Source organism: Hibiscus syriacus, unplaced genomic scaffold (genome assembly GCF_006381635.1).
Source record: "Hibiscus syriacus cultivar Baekdansim isolate YM2019G1 unplaced genomic scaffold, ASM638163v2 tig00016571_pilon, whole genome shotgun sequence".
Taxonomy (NCBI): domain Eukaryota; kingdom Viridiplantae; phylum Streptophyta; class Magnoliopsida; order Malvales; family Malvaceae; genus Hibiscus; species Hibiscus syriacus.
Window position 1 is genome coordinate 14,234 of NW_024062388.1, and position 17,556 is coordinate 31,789.

The 17,556-nt window shown below is 35.9% G+C and overlaps 2 protein-coding genes and 2 pseudogenes across 2 annotated transcripts; 2 read left to right on the forward strand and 2 right to left on the reverse strand.

Annotated features, from left to right (window-relative positions):
• Nucleotides 1-31: 31 nt before the first annotated feature.
• LOC120208515 lies at nt 32-1,067 on the forward strand. Its single transcript, XM_039207765.1, has 3 exons — nt 32-234; nt 691-819; nt 912-1,067. Exons 1-3 carry the CDS (start codon nt 67-69, stop codon nt 1,065-1,067), a joined length of 453 nt encoding a protein of 150 aa, XP_039063696.1. The 5' UTR covers nt 32-66.
• Nucleotides 1,068-4,562: 3,495 nt separating this feature from the next.
• On the forward strand, nt 4,563-6,943 carry LOC120208516 (annotated as a pseudogene).
• A 2,590-nt stretch (nt 6,944-9,533) lies between these two features.
• On the reverse strand, nt 9,534-12,143 carry LOC120208517 (probable disease resistance protein At1g12290). Its single transcript, XM_039207766.1, has one exon. It carries the CDS (start codon nt 12,141-12,143, stop codon nt 9,534-9,536), a length of 2,610 nt encoding a protein of 869 aa, XP_039063697.1.
• Nucleotides 12,144-12,856: 713 nt separating this feature from the next.
• Nucleotides 12,857-15,592, reverse strand: LOC120208543 (annotated as a pseudogene).
• Nucleotides 15,593-17,556: the final 1,964 nt, after the last annotated feature.

The window sequence follows — 17,556 nt, forward strand, 5'->3', positions numbered from 1 at the left end:
TTACATTTCAAGCTCTACAAGATTTTTTTAGATAAAAAAAGAGCTTAAAATATAAAGTAAAAAAATATGATGGTAGCTTTGACAATGGTACCATATCTGGGCACAGTTCGATTCACACCTTTAACGAGTTCGTCACCTTACAAGCGCCAAATATCAACACCAGATGCTCCAATTTCGTTTCCAAGAAATTGGGTTTCTTCATCCAGGAGGCTTCTTCGAGCCTGGCCTCAATCTAGTATGTACTTTTCAAACTGTATTCTCTGTTTTCTATGTAGTTTGATTTGCATTTACGAGTGTAGTATGCAATGAAATGGATGGTTATCTTTTCTGGGTATTTATTGTTTTCATTGATTTTCCATTGCTTTTGTTCGGTAATGAGATGGGAATTTTTCATCATCATCATCTTTGGCATTAAGCCAATGCTTCATTGGTGATCTTTTTTTAAGATTAGTTTGTCTTTTGTTTAATTGATCTCACCTGACTATCATTTTAACGTGGTATTAGCTCAAATGGTAAAAAGTGACACACAAGGGTGGATCAACTTTCAACTTTATGTTTAATAAAAGAAGTAGCTCACTGTTCTTTGGTTATCTAGTTGAAAGACAATGCTGATGAGGTCTACAGTTATTCTATTATGCCATTACTTTGAATGTTAGATCAGTTATTGTTAGTGACAGTGCTTGGAACACATGTCTAGCTAGAGGGGCTGCCGGAGGAAAGTTACCTGCAGAACAATCGGAGATCATTTTTGTAGGGACGGGAACCAGTGAAGGCGTTCCTCGAGTCAGCTGTCTAACTGATCCCGTAAAGAAGTGCCCGGCATTGATGCTCATCAGAGCTGATCTCTTGATCACAAGTAGTGTTGCCTTGCTTTCTTTCTACTCGATTGAAGACATTCAATGATTCTGTAGGTGTGCACCAAAGCTGCGGTGCCCGGTAACAAAAACCGAAGGCTTAATACAAGCGTACTTGTTTGTTATTCTAAGCCTTCAGGAAGATGCGCCATTCTAATTAGACCCGACAAACTTGACCCGAACCCGATTACCCGATCCAATACCCGATATTAACCCGAACATGATAATCAAATTTGATCATGTACTCGACCCATACCCGATCCAAAATTTAGCGAAACTGAAATCAATCAGAACCGAAATTAACCCGAATCAAAAAGCAACCCGAACCGAAAGAAACATGAACCGAATTTTAACCCGATTCGAAAGCACCTGAATTTAACCCGACTCGAAAGTAACCCGAACATATTGAAATTGATAAAAGTTATTAAACGATAAAAGTTATTTTCAATAATAAATTAATTTAAATAAAATTGATAATTTATTAAAAATATTAGATTTATAATAAAATAATAGAAAGTTTAAGAGGAATATAAAAGTAAGAATCTAATTGTAAGATTGAAAACATTAATAAATAAAATTTACTTATCTTACTTGTTATACAAATATTAGATTTATAATAAAAATAATAGAAAACAACTAAAACAAAGGAAATAATATTAGCTTTATAATAAAAATAATATAAAGTTTACTTATGTTACGACTAAAATTTAACAAATAAAGTTATGTATAATTTTTTAAAATTTAATAAAAAATATTAAATTTATAATTGGAAATAAATTTAAATAAAAAATTTATTTCTTTATCAAATAGTTCTCACTATAAACTTTTCATACGAGATCAATATAAAATTTTGATAACAAATTTTAACACGTATTATAGGATTGTATTTGTGTCAAATTATTGATTCATCATCTCTAAATGATGGTTTAATTCCAAACATTGAACGATTGATAATTTAAATTAAACCTAAATGATCTAAAGGTTGACATAAACCGAAAATCAACCGATCCGATATTGACCTGACCCGAAATCTAACAGATCTAGTATTAACCCAACTCAAAAATCAATCGCCCCTATATTGAACCTTTCTAAAAATTAATCGATCCGATATTGATCTGAACTGAAAAATAACCAATCCAATAATCACCTGATCCGAAAATTGACCCAACCCGATACCTGACCCAATTCGATTCACCGTACACCCAAACTAGATCCGAACCAGATCTGATCCGATCCGAACAAAATTATACCGAATTTAATCTAGACCCAAAATTATCCGACCCAAACCCGATTCGAATGACCCATTTACCACCTCTAACTCTAATAGATGCCGAAAAATAGGTAGAAGGGTACTCTAATGAGATAAAATGGTCTTACAATTATTTTAGTTGCTTGCATTTGACTGATTGTTTTCTTACCTCTAAATAGTTATTAGTTAACAAGTAGAAGGGGAATGAAAAAACTAAAGTGCATAACAGACTCAATAAGCGAACTGCTCTTTTCCTCTCGGTAAAAAAAAAGCAGTCGATCAAAAGTTTCAACTCAAAAGTATTATTGGTCGATTAAATGCCTGAACCCGGATAACCTTTCCAAAATTAAATGTCCTAGGATTTGGGGTAGTTACTTCTTTGACTTATTTAATGACGGTGCCTCTACCGGTAGAGATAGTACCGTTGATGGGTCAGCCGACCATCATACTACGGCTAATGACTGCCCTACAAGTAGGATTGAGATTGAGAAAGTCAAAATGGCTCTTAGAAAGATGGGGAGGGACAAAGCTGTCGGTCCAAATCAAATTCCGATCACTGTATGGTTGGCCCTAGGAGAAGAGAGAGTTAAGTGGATGACCAACATCTTTAATATTATTTTAGAGACTGCCAAGATGCTAGAGGAGTGGAGAGAGTCTACGGTGATACCAATCTATAAGAATAAAGGAGATCCCCAACGTTGTGGCAACTACAGAGGAATTAAACTACTCAGTCACAGGCTAGGTTGAGACAGGTTACTAGGGTTTCGGAAAACCAATTTGGCTTTATGTCAGGCAGGTCTACTACGGAGGCGATTCATCTACTTCGATGGCTTATGGAGAAATATAGGGAAAAAAATAGAGATCTTCACATGGCGTTCATTGACCTTGAGAAGGCGTATGATAGCGTTCCACGCGATACGATCTGGAAGACCTTGGAAACGAGACGGATCCCAACTGCTTATATCCGGGCGATTCGTGATATGTACTGTAGATCTACTACATACGTCAGGACTACAGTTGGCGACACCGAGACATTCCCGGTGGAAATCAGACTCCACCAGGGTCATCTCTTAGCCCTTACATCTTTTCCTTGATTATGAACGACATCTATTGTGCGACACCAGACAGTGTTCCATGGTGTATGCTTTTCGCTGACGACATTGTCCTAGTTGCTGAAACAAAAACTGAGTTGAATAGTAGACTGACTACCTGACAGTCTGCTTTGGAAGAAAAAGGTCTAAGGATCAATATTGAAAAGACAAAGTATTTATGTTCAAATTTCAGTGGGAACCAAAACAATGAAGATGTAGAAGTATGCATAAAAGGACACGTTCTCCCCTCAAAGGATTGTTTCAAGTACCTAGGGTCAATGATACATAAAGATGAGGGTGTAGATGATAACGTCACACACCGTATAAAGGTGGGATGGCTAAAGTGAAGGGTTGCTACTGGAGTTTTGTGTGACAAGAAGGTGCCTCTAAAACTTAAGGGAAAATTTTATAGAATGACAATAAGACCAGCGCTGATGTATGGATCAGAATGTTGGGCAATCAAGAAGTATCACGTAAGGAGGATGGAGGCCGCAAAAATGAGAATGCTTCGATGGGCATGTGGTAGGACTCTGTGGGACATGACACCAAACTCTGCAATTAGGATGTCCTTGGGGGTGGTGTCTGTATCCGAAAAATAAGGGAGGGAAGACTACGGTGGTTTGGGCATGTCCTTAGGTGACAACCGTCGGATGCGGTCAGGAGGGTAGACTGCTTGAGATCTGATTTGAAGGATTTAGCCCTTACCGAGGACATGACCTCTGATAGGAAAGTATGGAGACTTAAGATCAGGGTAGTCGAGTAGTGTAGGTCACAACCATAGGGTGTAGCATCTCTGTCTTCTTTTTGATGCCTTTGTAGTAATTTCCATGACTTCTACTTTTTATACGTTTCTGTCATTGGAATTTATGAAGGCTTAGAACTAGGGTAGCGAAGTAGTGTTGCCTTAGTTTAGGTTTTAACCCATTTCACTTTATTCCTTCTCTTAGCTTGCTATCGCTGACTTCTGTGTATCCTTCTCTTCATGTTTCCTCTTTTTAAATTTAGCCGGGTCTTACGTTTCTGTCTATATGCAGAGATTTTTACGCAGGGATTTATTTGCAGGGATTACTTCTCATTACAGACGCGCATATGAAGACTGCATATGAAGACTGTTCAACTATGTATTTATTTATTTATTTATTTATACATGCATTATATTTTATCTTTATTTTTAATTTTCTGACTGCCGGAGGTCTTTCACGGAAGCTGCTCTCAACCTGGCGTTGGGGGCAGCCTACTACCCTACCTCCCCCTTACCCCATTACATATGGGAATAAGGTTTTGTTGTTGTTGTTGTTGTTGCATGTCCTTGCATTCTTGGTCATTATTACTAAACTTGTTCTTTGAAACCTCAAATATAACTGCCCAATGGCTGCTAAATTGTTACTTTGCTTCTTTAATCCCCAGATAATTATCTGCTATGATTTCTCAATTGTTGACTTTATTTTGTAGGTTTTTCTACCACAGTGCTCTTCAATGGTTTCCAGCATATGGGTTAGTTTTTGCTCGTTCTTAAAGTTTTGAATATTTATATATGATGCATATAGATATTGGAAACTCCATGGTGTTGAATTTGATCGCACTGAATTATGATCATTGAACGGAGAAATTCTAGCCTTTGTGGTAATCTTAGAATACTCATGCATATGACTTCTTTTTCTTTTCTTTGAACTTTCCCCTGTTGTAATCCCATACGCCTTAAGATGATTGGACGTCCATGGCATTTACAGGGTTGCTTATTTGCTGTACACTTTAGCGTTCTATCATTCATAGTTATTGTATTTCGAGTTACTGATCAGTTTACGGTTCGGTGATATTATAGTTATGTCTCCATCTACACTAGGTGCCATGAGCCTGCTAGTTTTCTTATGCTAATTTGCGTGCAAGAACCATTTTTCTTGTTTTGCCATTTAAATATTATTTAGTTAGTGTTCTTTATACTGAACATAATACCATTGGTTGCAGGTATGAAAGTAAACAATTCCCAGTGCCTAAACTAGCATAAGAGCATATTATAATGAAGTGTAAATACGATTTTGTGAATAATGTAAGCATGTACCCGTTTTTGCACCATTTTGATGCTTCCTTAGGTGTATCGCTCCCATAGGAATGTTAATTTCTCCAGTTATTCTCGTTCCTTCAAGGTCATTCAGCATCAAAGACCACTTCGGAATGCTTCTCTGGTTATTTTATAGTACATATGTCGACTATCGTGTATTTTCTCATTGTAACTGGTTGCATTTCTGTCAGGATAAGAACAATTGATGCGGTTATAATTATACATTCTCATGCTGATGCAATTGGAGTGTTTAACATGAAAGCTCACCTTATGCTTCCCCCAGGTCTTGATGATCTACGTGACTGGAGAAACAATGTTCAGCCAAGCACCCAATTTATGTTTCCAAGCGTGATTTTGAGGTCCAAAATCCAGTTCTACCTTTTTCCTGCTGCAGTTTGAACATTGTATATACATGTTTGCTCGTGTCTCTGGTAATAAATGAACATGAAATGAAGACTGGTTCAAAAGTAAATCTCATTCAACGATGCGAAGGGATAATGTATTAAGAGTCGTATATTCATCGTTGAACATTATACTGCTGTAGTGTGCTAGTCGGAATGATTGCTATTAAAATTCTTTAGCTCTATATCTCTTACTTTGTACTGTAATACAATTTGATCTTTTATTTCCGGTTGAGATTTTGGAAAAAGTAAGTAACAACGACAAATAAATTGAACTTTTGAAGTGACTTGTTATGTACGGAACATTTCCGCTTTGACATCCCGAATTATCGTTTAATGGATTCTATAACAATTTCAGGTGATGAAGAAGAGTCATTTTTATTTGGTAGATACAGGTGTGATTGTACCTAAGTAGCACGGGGATGGAAAAGGAGCCCCGTTTCAAGTACCCGATACGTTTCAGGCACGGAGACGGCTGGGGTACGTATCGGGGACTGGGCAGGGTACGGCTGACCGAATTCGGAGATGGTCAAAGCTTATATGGGACGTTTCGGAGACGTCCCCAGGGATAGTTACCACTGATAGGGATTGTTAGGATTTTAATTAGGGTTAAATTAGGGTGATACACCAATTTTATATGAAGTATTGATTTTATATATGATTTTTTATATCTATTTATAATTTTAAATTTTTTTATACGTTGTACCTTACCGTCTCCGTACTTGTAATTTTAGAAATTGCTGTTTCCAGTCCCCGTCCTCATATCCGTATCAGTGCAACATTGGATTGTACCTGGTACTGCAGTCTCCAAGCAGCAGTTTAAGATCATACATGAAGAACCTTTCGTTGTGCATGATTTACAGGAGATTCATTGTCGACATCACATGGGGTGAACTAGAATTTCTTTTTCTACGTGCATTCCTAAAACTGTAATGAAACATTTCGAGTTCCAAGTTTTAATTGTTGAAAAATGAATCATGTCCTAAAGACAGGTTATCTCTGTTTCGGGTTGCTCTTACATATAACCATTCAGTATAGTTGATTACTTTTTGCTACATTCATACATATATTATCTCCTAAATTTTCCTAATAATCAATTAACATGTTGACATCTAACTCGATGAAAGTTGGTGCGGATACACAACTCCCTTGAACATCATACATATATAGTCTTAACTTGCTTTTTCGCTCTCGATACTGTGCTTCAGATTACCCCTTTACCAGTGTCGCACGGTCATGGTTTTCGTTTGCTAGGTTTTCGTTTTGGTAATGTTTGTTACATCAGGTAATGCCCTGTGTGTGTTATAAGACACAGAGACGGACGCAAGATTTTATCTTAGAGGGGGTGAATTAGAATTTATAATATTTTGAGGGGATGAATAAAATTTTAGGGGGACGAAAACATATTGTCAATAGAAAATACATAAAAAATCTAAAATATATGGTAACTTTATATTTTTTGGGATACCGCCCCAACCCTCCCCCGCCTAGGTCCATCCCTGGTCCCATGTTCTCAAATTTTTTTCATGTGCTTCGAGTCCTCTTTACTCGTATCAAAATATGTTAATTATTGATACTTCTAGAAAAATGAAGAGTCGGAGTAACATAGATGCTATCCGTTTAAAGGGCTTTCGTCTTTACGGCCATTTATTTGTTTGATGTGATCATTCTTCCAGTTTTCAGCGTCTGCAGGGTGTAACTATGAAAATATCATTTCTTATCGGTTGCCTAATTATGCAATTTGTGATTTATGAAGGCATGATGCGTCTCATGGACCATGAAGAAGTGAACAGAGACCTCGAAAACTTGACAGAAACCAAGGGCTTCGACGTACAGCTGAGCTACGACGGATTGCGTGTTCCGTTCACACTCTACGCTCCATTCTTTTCTATATAAGAACTCCTTATACCATAATCTGTAGCAAAAAGTTCAGATGTTTTCAATAAGCTATCACTAAATAGCATGATTTTGTTGACATTTTATGCATTCCTCCATGTAAGTGTTTTTGTTGAATCCCCTATTCACTTTGGAAGAATCAATATATGCATTTAAAAGAGACAGATTTTAATAATTTCTCCACTTAATTGATAATCGGTTAACTGGTGACACCAATTCAATCCAAAATTTTATAAAGATATCATCATAATAATTATTAAGGTAAATTATGCGTTTAGTACCTAAACTTTCAACTTTTTCAAAATCATACCTAAAGTTTAGTTTTTACTACATTTTAATATCATGTCGTTAAAAACTTTAGTTTCTATTTCATTTTAGTATCGTGTTCAAAATTTAAAGTTAAATTTTAAAAAAATTGAAAGTTTAGGTACTAAAACAAAAAAAAACTAATAGTTTAGGTACTAAACGCATTAAGTTTTTAATGACGTGTACTAAAATGAAATGAAAACTAAACGTTATGTATGATTTTGAAAAAAAGAAAGTTTAGGTACTAAAAAACCACAACTGATAGTTTAGGTACTAAACACATTAATTTTTTAACGGTGGGGTACTAAAATGAAATGAAAACTAAACGTTAGGTATGGTTTTGAAAAAATTGAAAGTTTAGGTACTAAAACATACCAAAACTGATAGTTTAGGTACTAAACGCATTAAGTTTTTAATGACGGGTACTAAAATGAAATGAAAACTAAATGTTAGGTATGGTTTTGAAAAAAATTGAAAGTTTAGGTACTAAAACAAACCACAACTGATAGTTTAGGTACTAAACACATTAATTTTTTAACGGCGGGGTTCTAAAATAAAATGAAAACTAAACATTAGGTATGATTTTGAAAAAAATGAAAGTTTAGGTACTAAAACATACCAAAACTGATAGTTTAGGTACTAAATGCATTAAGTTTTTAAAGACGGGTACTAAAATGAAATCAAAACTAAACGTTAGGTATGATTTTGAAAAAAATTGAAAGTTTAGGTACCAAAACAAAGCACAACTGATAGTTTAGGTACTAAACGTGTTAATTTTTTAACGGGGTACTAAAATGAAATGAAAACTAAACGTTAGGTATGATTTTGAAAAAATTGAAAGTTTAGGTACTAAAATAGACCAAAACTGATAGTTTAGGTACTAAGCACATTAAATTTTTAACGACGGGTACTAAAATGAAATGAAAACTAAACGTTAGGTATGATTTTGAAAAAAATTGAATGTTTAGGTACTAAAACAAACCACAACTGATAGTTTAGGTACTAAACGTGTTACTTTTTTAACGGCAGGGTACTAAAATAAAATGAAAACTAAACGTTAGATAAAGTTTTGAAAAACTTAAAAGTTTAGGTACTAAAATAGACCAAAATTTATAGTTTAGGTACTAAACGCATTAAGTTTTTAACGACGGGTACTAAAATGAAATGAAAACTAAACATTAGGTATGATTTTGAAAAAAATTGAAAGTTAGGTACCAAAACAAATCACAATTGATAGTTTAGGTACTAAATGCGTTAATTTTTTAACGACAATGTACTAAAATGAAAACTAAATGTTAGGTATGATTTTGAAAAAATTGAAAGTTTAGGTACTAAAATAAACTACAACTAATAGTTTAGGTACCAAACGTGTTAATTATTTAACAGTGGTATTAAAATGAAATGAAAACTAAACATTATATATGATTTTGAAAAAATTAAAAGTTTAAGTACTAAAACAGACTAAAACTAATAATTTAGGTAATGAATTTTTAATTTATCCAAAAACTAATTAAGTCAAATAAAAATAGGATTGATAATTTGACTAAATTTCAAGTTCAAATACATAAATTATATATATATATATATATATATATATTGTTTACCCTAATTAAAAATTTGACATTGTTTCACTTCAATAAACAAGTGCAAGGAAAAATAGGGATGAGACGATGAGGTTCACAATAGATTTCTTCCGTGAAAAGGCTCTTGAAAAGATGGCATAAAAGCATTTCGAGTGGCTTCATTCTCCCATTCTAGCTGTTCCCACCAGTCTTGGAATCCCCTAATGGTGATGTGATTCCCTTTTGCACTGTCAGAGTTGAGAGGAAGCTTCTTCAGTTTTGGACAGTCCTCTATATAAACACTTTTCAGACATGGGAAGGGTAGGGCATCCCAGTATATGCTCTTCAATTCCGGTAGTCTATATAGACGAAGTGTATGAAGGTTCAGAAATGGTGTAGGGTATGGAATTCCCACCACATCTGCAACATCTCCGAGTCTTCCCTCGCTCAGTATTTCTTCCATTTTTGCACACCCAGCTATCGAAAGAGACCTGAGATTTGGAGCAAGAAACAGCCAGGTAACGTCCTTCAATTTGTAACAACTAGAAATTCTAACTCCTGTCAATGTGTGGAAGCCTGAAGTGTAATTAGTACTCGGAGAACCCCTGGTATGCAGTTTTTCCATTTTCATCTCCTCCATGTTTCCACAGCCATAGATAGCTAACCTCTCCAGACGCTCCATGTTTTCTAAACATAAAACATTAAACACATTTGTCTCCCTAAAATACCACAACTCTAGTGCTTCGGTGCTGCATCGAAACAAGTGGTGGCTTAGAAAACTTTGTAGAGCAGACATGCTTTGTATCTCTGGTATCCTTAATATATTCAGATGTTGCAGACTTTTCAATTCCACTATAAGCTTTTCATTATCATTCCCATCCAGAACATTGTCTTCCTTCGGGAAACCTCCTCTTACAGCCACGTCAATCCCCAACCTGAATATTTGCAACATGGAAAAACTAGATATCAAATTCTGTGGGATTCTTTCGAGATGAAACATGACACTCAAGTCCAACATTTTCAGTTTGGTTAAGAATGTCATTTCCATTGGCAACTCTGTTATACCAGTTCCAGATAGATCAAGACATTCTAGAGAAATCAATCGTGAAATTCCCTTTGGTAGTGCTTTTAAATCTATGTTCCGCGACAAATCCAAAACAGTTAGATGAGGCATAAACTGAAAGAAGCCATCATTGATCACCTGCAGCTTATTTTGGGTAAGAAACAAAGTTCGAAGGCTAGGGCATTTAGGGGTTCCTCTCAGAACTTTAATCTTATTTTTCATCACCGACACTCTTTTTGCACCTTCCCATGCCTTAACATTTGGCTCCTCTAGTAATTGAGCACGTTCTTTTACAAAGAAACTCTTCTCTTTCTCTTCAAGCTCGCATGCTATCCACAAACCCATGTCTCGGATCACATCATGCATCTTCACACAATATTCTCCATCTCTTTCCAGTAAACAGGCACTGAGAAGAGAGCCAATAATGTTGTGTCCTTGCTTTTGAGCATCACTAATCCTATCAAATTCATTCAACAACCCTTCACAAAACCAATACTCCACTAATCTCATTTTGGGAATATTATAATCTTCAGGATACAGACAGGAGTATAGGAGGCAACATTTCATTGTGGGATCTAGATAATCATAACTGAATTTTAAAAGCGGAAATACCTCATTTTCCATTTTGTGTAACGCCGATCGCTTCAACTTCTCAATTGCATATTTCCATTCCCCAGGTGTTGTCTTGCAAGCCATGGCACGGCCGATCGTAATCAGTGCAAGAGGCAGTCCACCACACTCTTTAATTTTATATCGAGCTTCCATTTCGCCACAAACCTCTTTTAATCGAGTGGTGAAAATTAGTTTGGAACCATTTTCTTGGGTTGGTTTTGGAATCCCAACTTTGTTCAAATCCACCCTCTCCCATAGATCATCCAATAATACAACAAATCTCTTTTGGCGCAAGACTCCATAGATATCTTCAGCTTTTTGGTCAACACTTCTATTTTTCCAAGATTCATCCGAAAACCCAATTTTCCCACCAATCTCATCTTGAATCTTCCCAAAATTGTAATCTTTAGACACCAGCGACCAGATTATAATATCGAAACCCTGTGGTGTTGTGCTGAACTTGTTGTTGATTTGGGTCAAGAGTGTTGTCTTTCCAACGCCTCCTGTGCCGTAGAGGCCAATGATCCCCACATCGTTGTCCATGATACAGCTCCATACCTTGTCGATGGTGGATTCAAGAGCAACTGTCCGATCCTCAGGTCTTACTACAACTGAAGATGCTGGCTGAGTCTCTGCTACCCTATCAAAAACTCCTTTACTCATGTGATCCCTTATGTCTTGAAGCATTTTGGCCACCTTTTTCCCAAACTTGTAGGTAGACAGGCAATTCTTGGAGAGGCAACCGCCGAGACACAAGTTATTTATTTGTTGAGGGCCATCTGCAATCAGATTTTCCGCCTCTGTTATCATAGTTTCTGCTTTCGAAAGCCATAGCTGAACTTGATCGAGTCGGTTCAGTTGCCGTTGTTCGGCCAAAACAACCTCCCGTTGCAGGTCATTCCTCCGTGCCTTCAGTTCATCAAGAGCAGTAGACAAAGCTGGAAGAGTTTGTTTAACCTTGCATACGTGATTAGCCTGTCCAACAGTGGAATTCCAACAACGAATGAGGATATTCTCGAAACCGAGAGGTATGGCGAAGTGATTGCCCATGATTCTGGTAAATACTTGGGCACTTCAAAATCAAACTGCAGATATAATTCAACACAACTGGATGTTGTTGCCCTTCGACAACAATGTGTAATAAAAATATTAATATAAAAATATTTTATTACTTATCAATTAACATCAAAGAATGTCATCAATTTGTTGACCGAATATTAATTTAATTAACATTAGAACAGATCAACAAGCCCATTAAATATAAGGTCAATTGATACAAAGGTTCATATACCCTTGAAGATTACTGATTTGAATAGATTTATACAGATAATATCTTCAGATAATTATAATTAATTTGAAATTTAGGAGAGTTTAAAGGTCGTTTAACAAGAGACAAGTTCCACTATTAACCAATAGATATCTTAATACATACTTGTATGTATTCAGACGATAGGAGCCATAATTCGTATTGTCTATCTCCTTTTGTTCTTGCTCATATCCCACTTTTAGCCAATTGAGTTCATCAGATAAAACATGCGTTTGTTATCCGTCAATTATCATATTCGTGTTCTTCGAAAATTAACAGTTTAATGAGCGGTGATAAACATGGTCGATGTGTTGCAGATAATGACGAGTAAACAATCATAAAATAATAATATATTTAACCGCGGAATTGTTATTGTTATAATGAAGAAATAACGATTCATTACGAGAAAAAGAAGTGTGTTTCAATATTTAATTATTCGAATCGGTCAATCTTCAGGTTAAGTTTCTGTCGAGTCACCCGTGTTCAGTAACGAGTCACTTGCAATTGAGCCATTTTCGGGTCCGGACACGACCGGGATCTAAACGGCTTTTTGTTCTGTCTCCTTCTCGAGCTCTTCTTTCTTACATATTGTGGTGAATTGTGTATCCAACGACTTGGGGTTGAGTTTGCAGTGATCCAAAGGTCAAGACCATAAACTGCTGAATCAGAGCACTCCCTGATTTCCCTAGTGGATTGCATACAACATCAATTGCAGCCTTCCCTTTAACCTAGAGATAACATCGAGTAAGTTATATCGTAAGTGATCAAGAAGTTCGACAAAAGATTCGGAGTTTCGGGTAAAAATACCGAACCTTGGTGTCTCGTCTAAAGGAATATAGGCCATTTATTTGCATGGATCAAACAAACTGTACTTTGCACTCTTGCTGAAAATATTCTGCATGGCACCAACGTATACAGCTGCAAGAAGAGGGGTCATACCGAACTTCGCAAGAGCCGGTTCGAGTGGATCGCTGAATAAAATCAACGAAAAGAAACCAACTCCGGTCAGAAGCAGGATGGTGGGTGTGATTCTTGCAGCCACTCCCCATCCGTATTTTTCGAATATGAATTGACTTAGTAGCATCATAGTGAATGTTGCTCTTCCTGTGCCAGTTGAGAAGTCACCCATAAAAGAGGAGTATTCATTCGGACTCGGAAACTGCAATATCGAGGGAGAATCAATAAATTAACAAGCCTGCTAAGATTTCTTCCACTTGACATAGAATCTTACCTGTGCTTTGAGCTTCAATTTCCATGTAACTTCAACAAGGTTGATGCTAATACCGTATGCAACTACCAAAGTGGCAAGATCCCTAACGTAAGGTGAAGATACCAAGAATTTCATGCTCTCCATTGTTCCCATTTTAGGTTTACTCTGCAGAAAGATTGACAATATGAGTTCACTCACATGCATATGCAATATAAGCACGGAAAACTTCCGATTTGAGCTATCCACAGAATCGAAAGAAGGGTAACCGGTGCTAGGATCAGTCAGCAAATACAATGGCATGGAATGGAACTGAAAAACATAACTGCCTAAAAATAATAATAACATTTGAAACCGGATTAGTAGATCCTAGAGCCTAAGAATAGAAGAAAACGAATACGATAACGAGAAGAATAGGCAGCATACGGATTACCTTCTTCTTCATGCTACGTTTGGGAAGTGGAACATACTTATTCACCCACCAGTAAAGGAAACAGATAGTGAATCCCATCAGCACCACAATGCTCATCATCCCCTTTAAGGAGACAGCCCAACCGTCAACTCCAGGACCAAGGTTCTTTCTCAAGTTAGAGAAGTACTTAACAGTTCGACCCGAGAAAATGAGGGCAATGTTCGCTCCTAGTCCGAACATCGGATAGAATCTTTTTGCTTCCTCTACTGTAGTTATCTGTACAAGGAAAATGCAAATTTAGGTACATAACTCTCAAAATTGTGTGAAGAAAAATGCAGCTAGTGCAGAAAAAATAGAGAATGCAGTATAGAAAGCATAGAAATTGAAGTTATAGGTTTGCACTTAAAAAAACGTAACACGAATGAGATGATCATGCTTCGTTGAATGCTGCATAAAAAATATCGAAAGTTAGGATTTTGAATGTTAAAAAGATGATCAAGAACTTCATCGTCCACTCATTGTCTAGGGTCCATAACCTGTTTCTATATACTCATGTTCACTTGCACAACAAGCAATATAGAACATGAGCTGATGTACAAATGAAAAGCAACCTGGCTGTCGGAAGCAAAATCGACGATGCAAAGTGAAAACATATAATCAAATGAACATACTAAAAGAAGTTAATGAATGAGATTAGAGAATCTAACAAGAACAAATACATCAAAAACCAACATGCTTATACAATCATGCAGATAAACCATTGCCGAAAAACTCGAAACTCTAAGATCATACAACTCACCTGATTGGCAAACCCCCAGAATAGAACAGAGATGACAACACTGCCCCAAAGTTCAGCCATGACATAGAACAAACAGAAACTCCAAATCCTCACAATTGCAAGAGGACCATGAAACCTTGGTCCAAGAACCGCAAGGAGATGATCAGAGAGAGATTCAGGGTGGATGAAATTGCTGAGGGGATACAACAGGAACCCGAATGCACCAAAAAAAGCTATGAAAGGGATAATGACAGTGTAGAAAAGGGACTTTTTGGACAACACATTGGACAACTTTGTGTATAACAACATGAACCCAACAGCCAATGGCAAATTAACCCATGTCTTTAGAAATGGTATGATCTCTGCACTGCTCCCTTTATCTGTCACAATCAACACATCTTTTGTATCCCTAAGGATTGTGTAATTGAAAAGTATGCAAAAGAACATTAACCCAAGTGGGATGATCTTCTTAAGAGTCACAAGCTCAACGCCAAGCACTTTCGGATTCTCGGTTTCACCAGAAAATGGCTGCCCATCACCTGCAGAAGCAGCCTTGCAGACAAAGTCCTGTTTTTGGGGTAAGCCACTTGGTTTTCCTTCAACATTTGGTATTCTTTTGTAAGACAAAGATAACCCATTAAGGTCCAAGTGTTTTGAAGCAAAAAAACCTCTGCTTTAGGCCTTGTGATGGGTTCAAAAAGCTTCTAGCTTTGGTTGGTTTTGGAGGATATGAAAGGAGCCCTCTGGTTCTTGAAACAGCTTCCATGTCTCTCTTATGATTCCTTTAAAAAAATGGAAAAACAAATCCAAAAATAAAAAGTTTTAACCTTTGAACATAAGAGTATCTTTTCTACTCTGAGGGGTCATTAAGAGGAGGTTATAGCAGTGACTAAAAGACAAAATTTTACAGACTACAATGGAACAAGTGAAGGTATCCCAAAAACAATCTCACCTAAGCTTACCATTTTTCAACAAAATATCAATTTGGGTATTTAAAAAAGTGATTTTTTTTTTTACATATTCCAATTTCGTTTTGATAAAATGAAGAACCTTGATTTACTCCAAAGCCTTACATAATGCCTAAATAATATATTGAATGCCATATTGAGAATGCCAACAAATTTAGGTTTGAAATGGTATTGGTACCTTCCATGAGTTAAGGTATGCATTGTCAACTATTATTTAGCCTAAATTTAGTTTTTTTTTTAAAAATAAGTTAAATAAAAAATAAAAATCTAAATTAGTCTGACAAATTGAAAATTGATGATCAATTCCATTTAATTGATATAACAAAATATTAAATCAATATTGAACCAATAAAAATAAGGTCTAGTTTTTTTTATGCAAATTGAAACTATTTATTTGTTGAAAAAGGAAATATTCAAAATTACAATGAAACATAAATAAATTAGTCACTTCAAATCATATAGGACCATACAAGGAAAATGTTAAAATTCATCATAGAAATTTGAGAAAAATCATATACGAACGGATCTGATTGCATCATCAAACGAATCACAACATGAGATCAAACTATTTAAAGACCGCTAACAATCGCAATTCAGAGTCAAATGTTATGAGAAAACTATCTCCGAACGCAAATCGCATATCCAAATTCAATCCGAAGATCCACAACAAGGAAGATCAACAATATTACAAATAAGCATCATCTTTATTAGTCGGGACATCGTCAAAACTAACCCTGAGAAAGCTAAGATAAAAAAAAAGATCAAACGATCAATAAAAAACACCGAACACATGGCGAAAACGTAGGAAAATATTTCATAAAGATAAAATTATTACAAATAAAAGAACAAAGGAAAAACATATATAATACAAGAAAATATCATAAAAATAACAAAATACGTGCGGCAACTGACACTTAGATTGATATCGTGGTCAGCTAAAAAATAGAAAACAAGGTGTAAAATTCAAAACAAATCTAAAACTAAAATATCATATATCTCCTTTTTATATCACCAACTTCTTCAAAGGAAACATCTTCTCCCACGATTTCGGCCAATTCCATTGCCTTTGCTTTCTCTTCTCCGTCACAATTTTCTTTTAATAAAAAAAACTAAAATAAGAAAAAAAATTGATGACTCCCTCATTGTCAACATTCTTTACTCGTGTGTAGAATCCCAGTACTGGCGGCTCTGTTTTTCAAAAGACGTGCTGAGACTCGTTACTCACATTAAGCCTCGACTATAAATTATATTTGAGTTTATTTTGGTGATTCTGGTTCTTGGGGTGCCTTAGTTTTTTTTCATCATTCTTCTGTCTTTGACACGTTTTTCAGGTGTTTTTCTCTTTCTTCGTAACTCTCCAACTTCCTTGGCATCCATAATCAATCTGCAAGCTTTTGTTTTTATTTGGTTTTTTGTTATGTGCATGTAATGTATATGTGTTTTTACACGTGTTAGTGTATTTTAAGCTTTGTTAGTGCATGAACGAGTCGTGGCCTTTTTGTTTTTGGTTTGGAGATTGGCGGCGCCGGCGGTGGTGGTGGATGGGGGGTTGGTGGGTGGTTATTTAAGTGAAACCAACAAGTCACTTAGGATTCAAGTGCTGTGTTTGGGGTTAATAGGAAAATGATGAAGTGAAACTATTCATGCATACATTTCTCAAAAGTTGAAACTTTTTCACAAGGATTGATCTTTATTTGAAACGACTTTCGATTACATTTCTGGGTATTCGATTTTATTATTTTCCGCGAAAGATTTCATTGGAAAAATGGTTCATCTTTGATTTGTTAACTTT

Coding starts and splice junctions, on each gene's coding strand:
- LOC120208517 (XM_039207766.1), bottom strand. CDS start 12,143: ATGGGCAATCACTTCGCCATACCTCTCGGTTTCGAGAATATCCTCATT.
- LOC120208515 (XM_039207765.1), top strand. CDS start 67: ATGATGGTAGCTTTGACAATGGTACCATATCTGGGCACAGTTCGATTC. Junction 235..690: donor TTCGAGCCTGGCCTCAATCT/AGTATGTACTTT, acceptor GCTTGGAACACA/TGTCTAGCTAGAGGGGCTGC. Junction 820..911: donor ATCCCGTAAAGAAGTGCCCG/GCATTGATGCTC, acceptor ATGATTCTGTAG/GTGTGCACCAAAGCTGCGGT.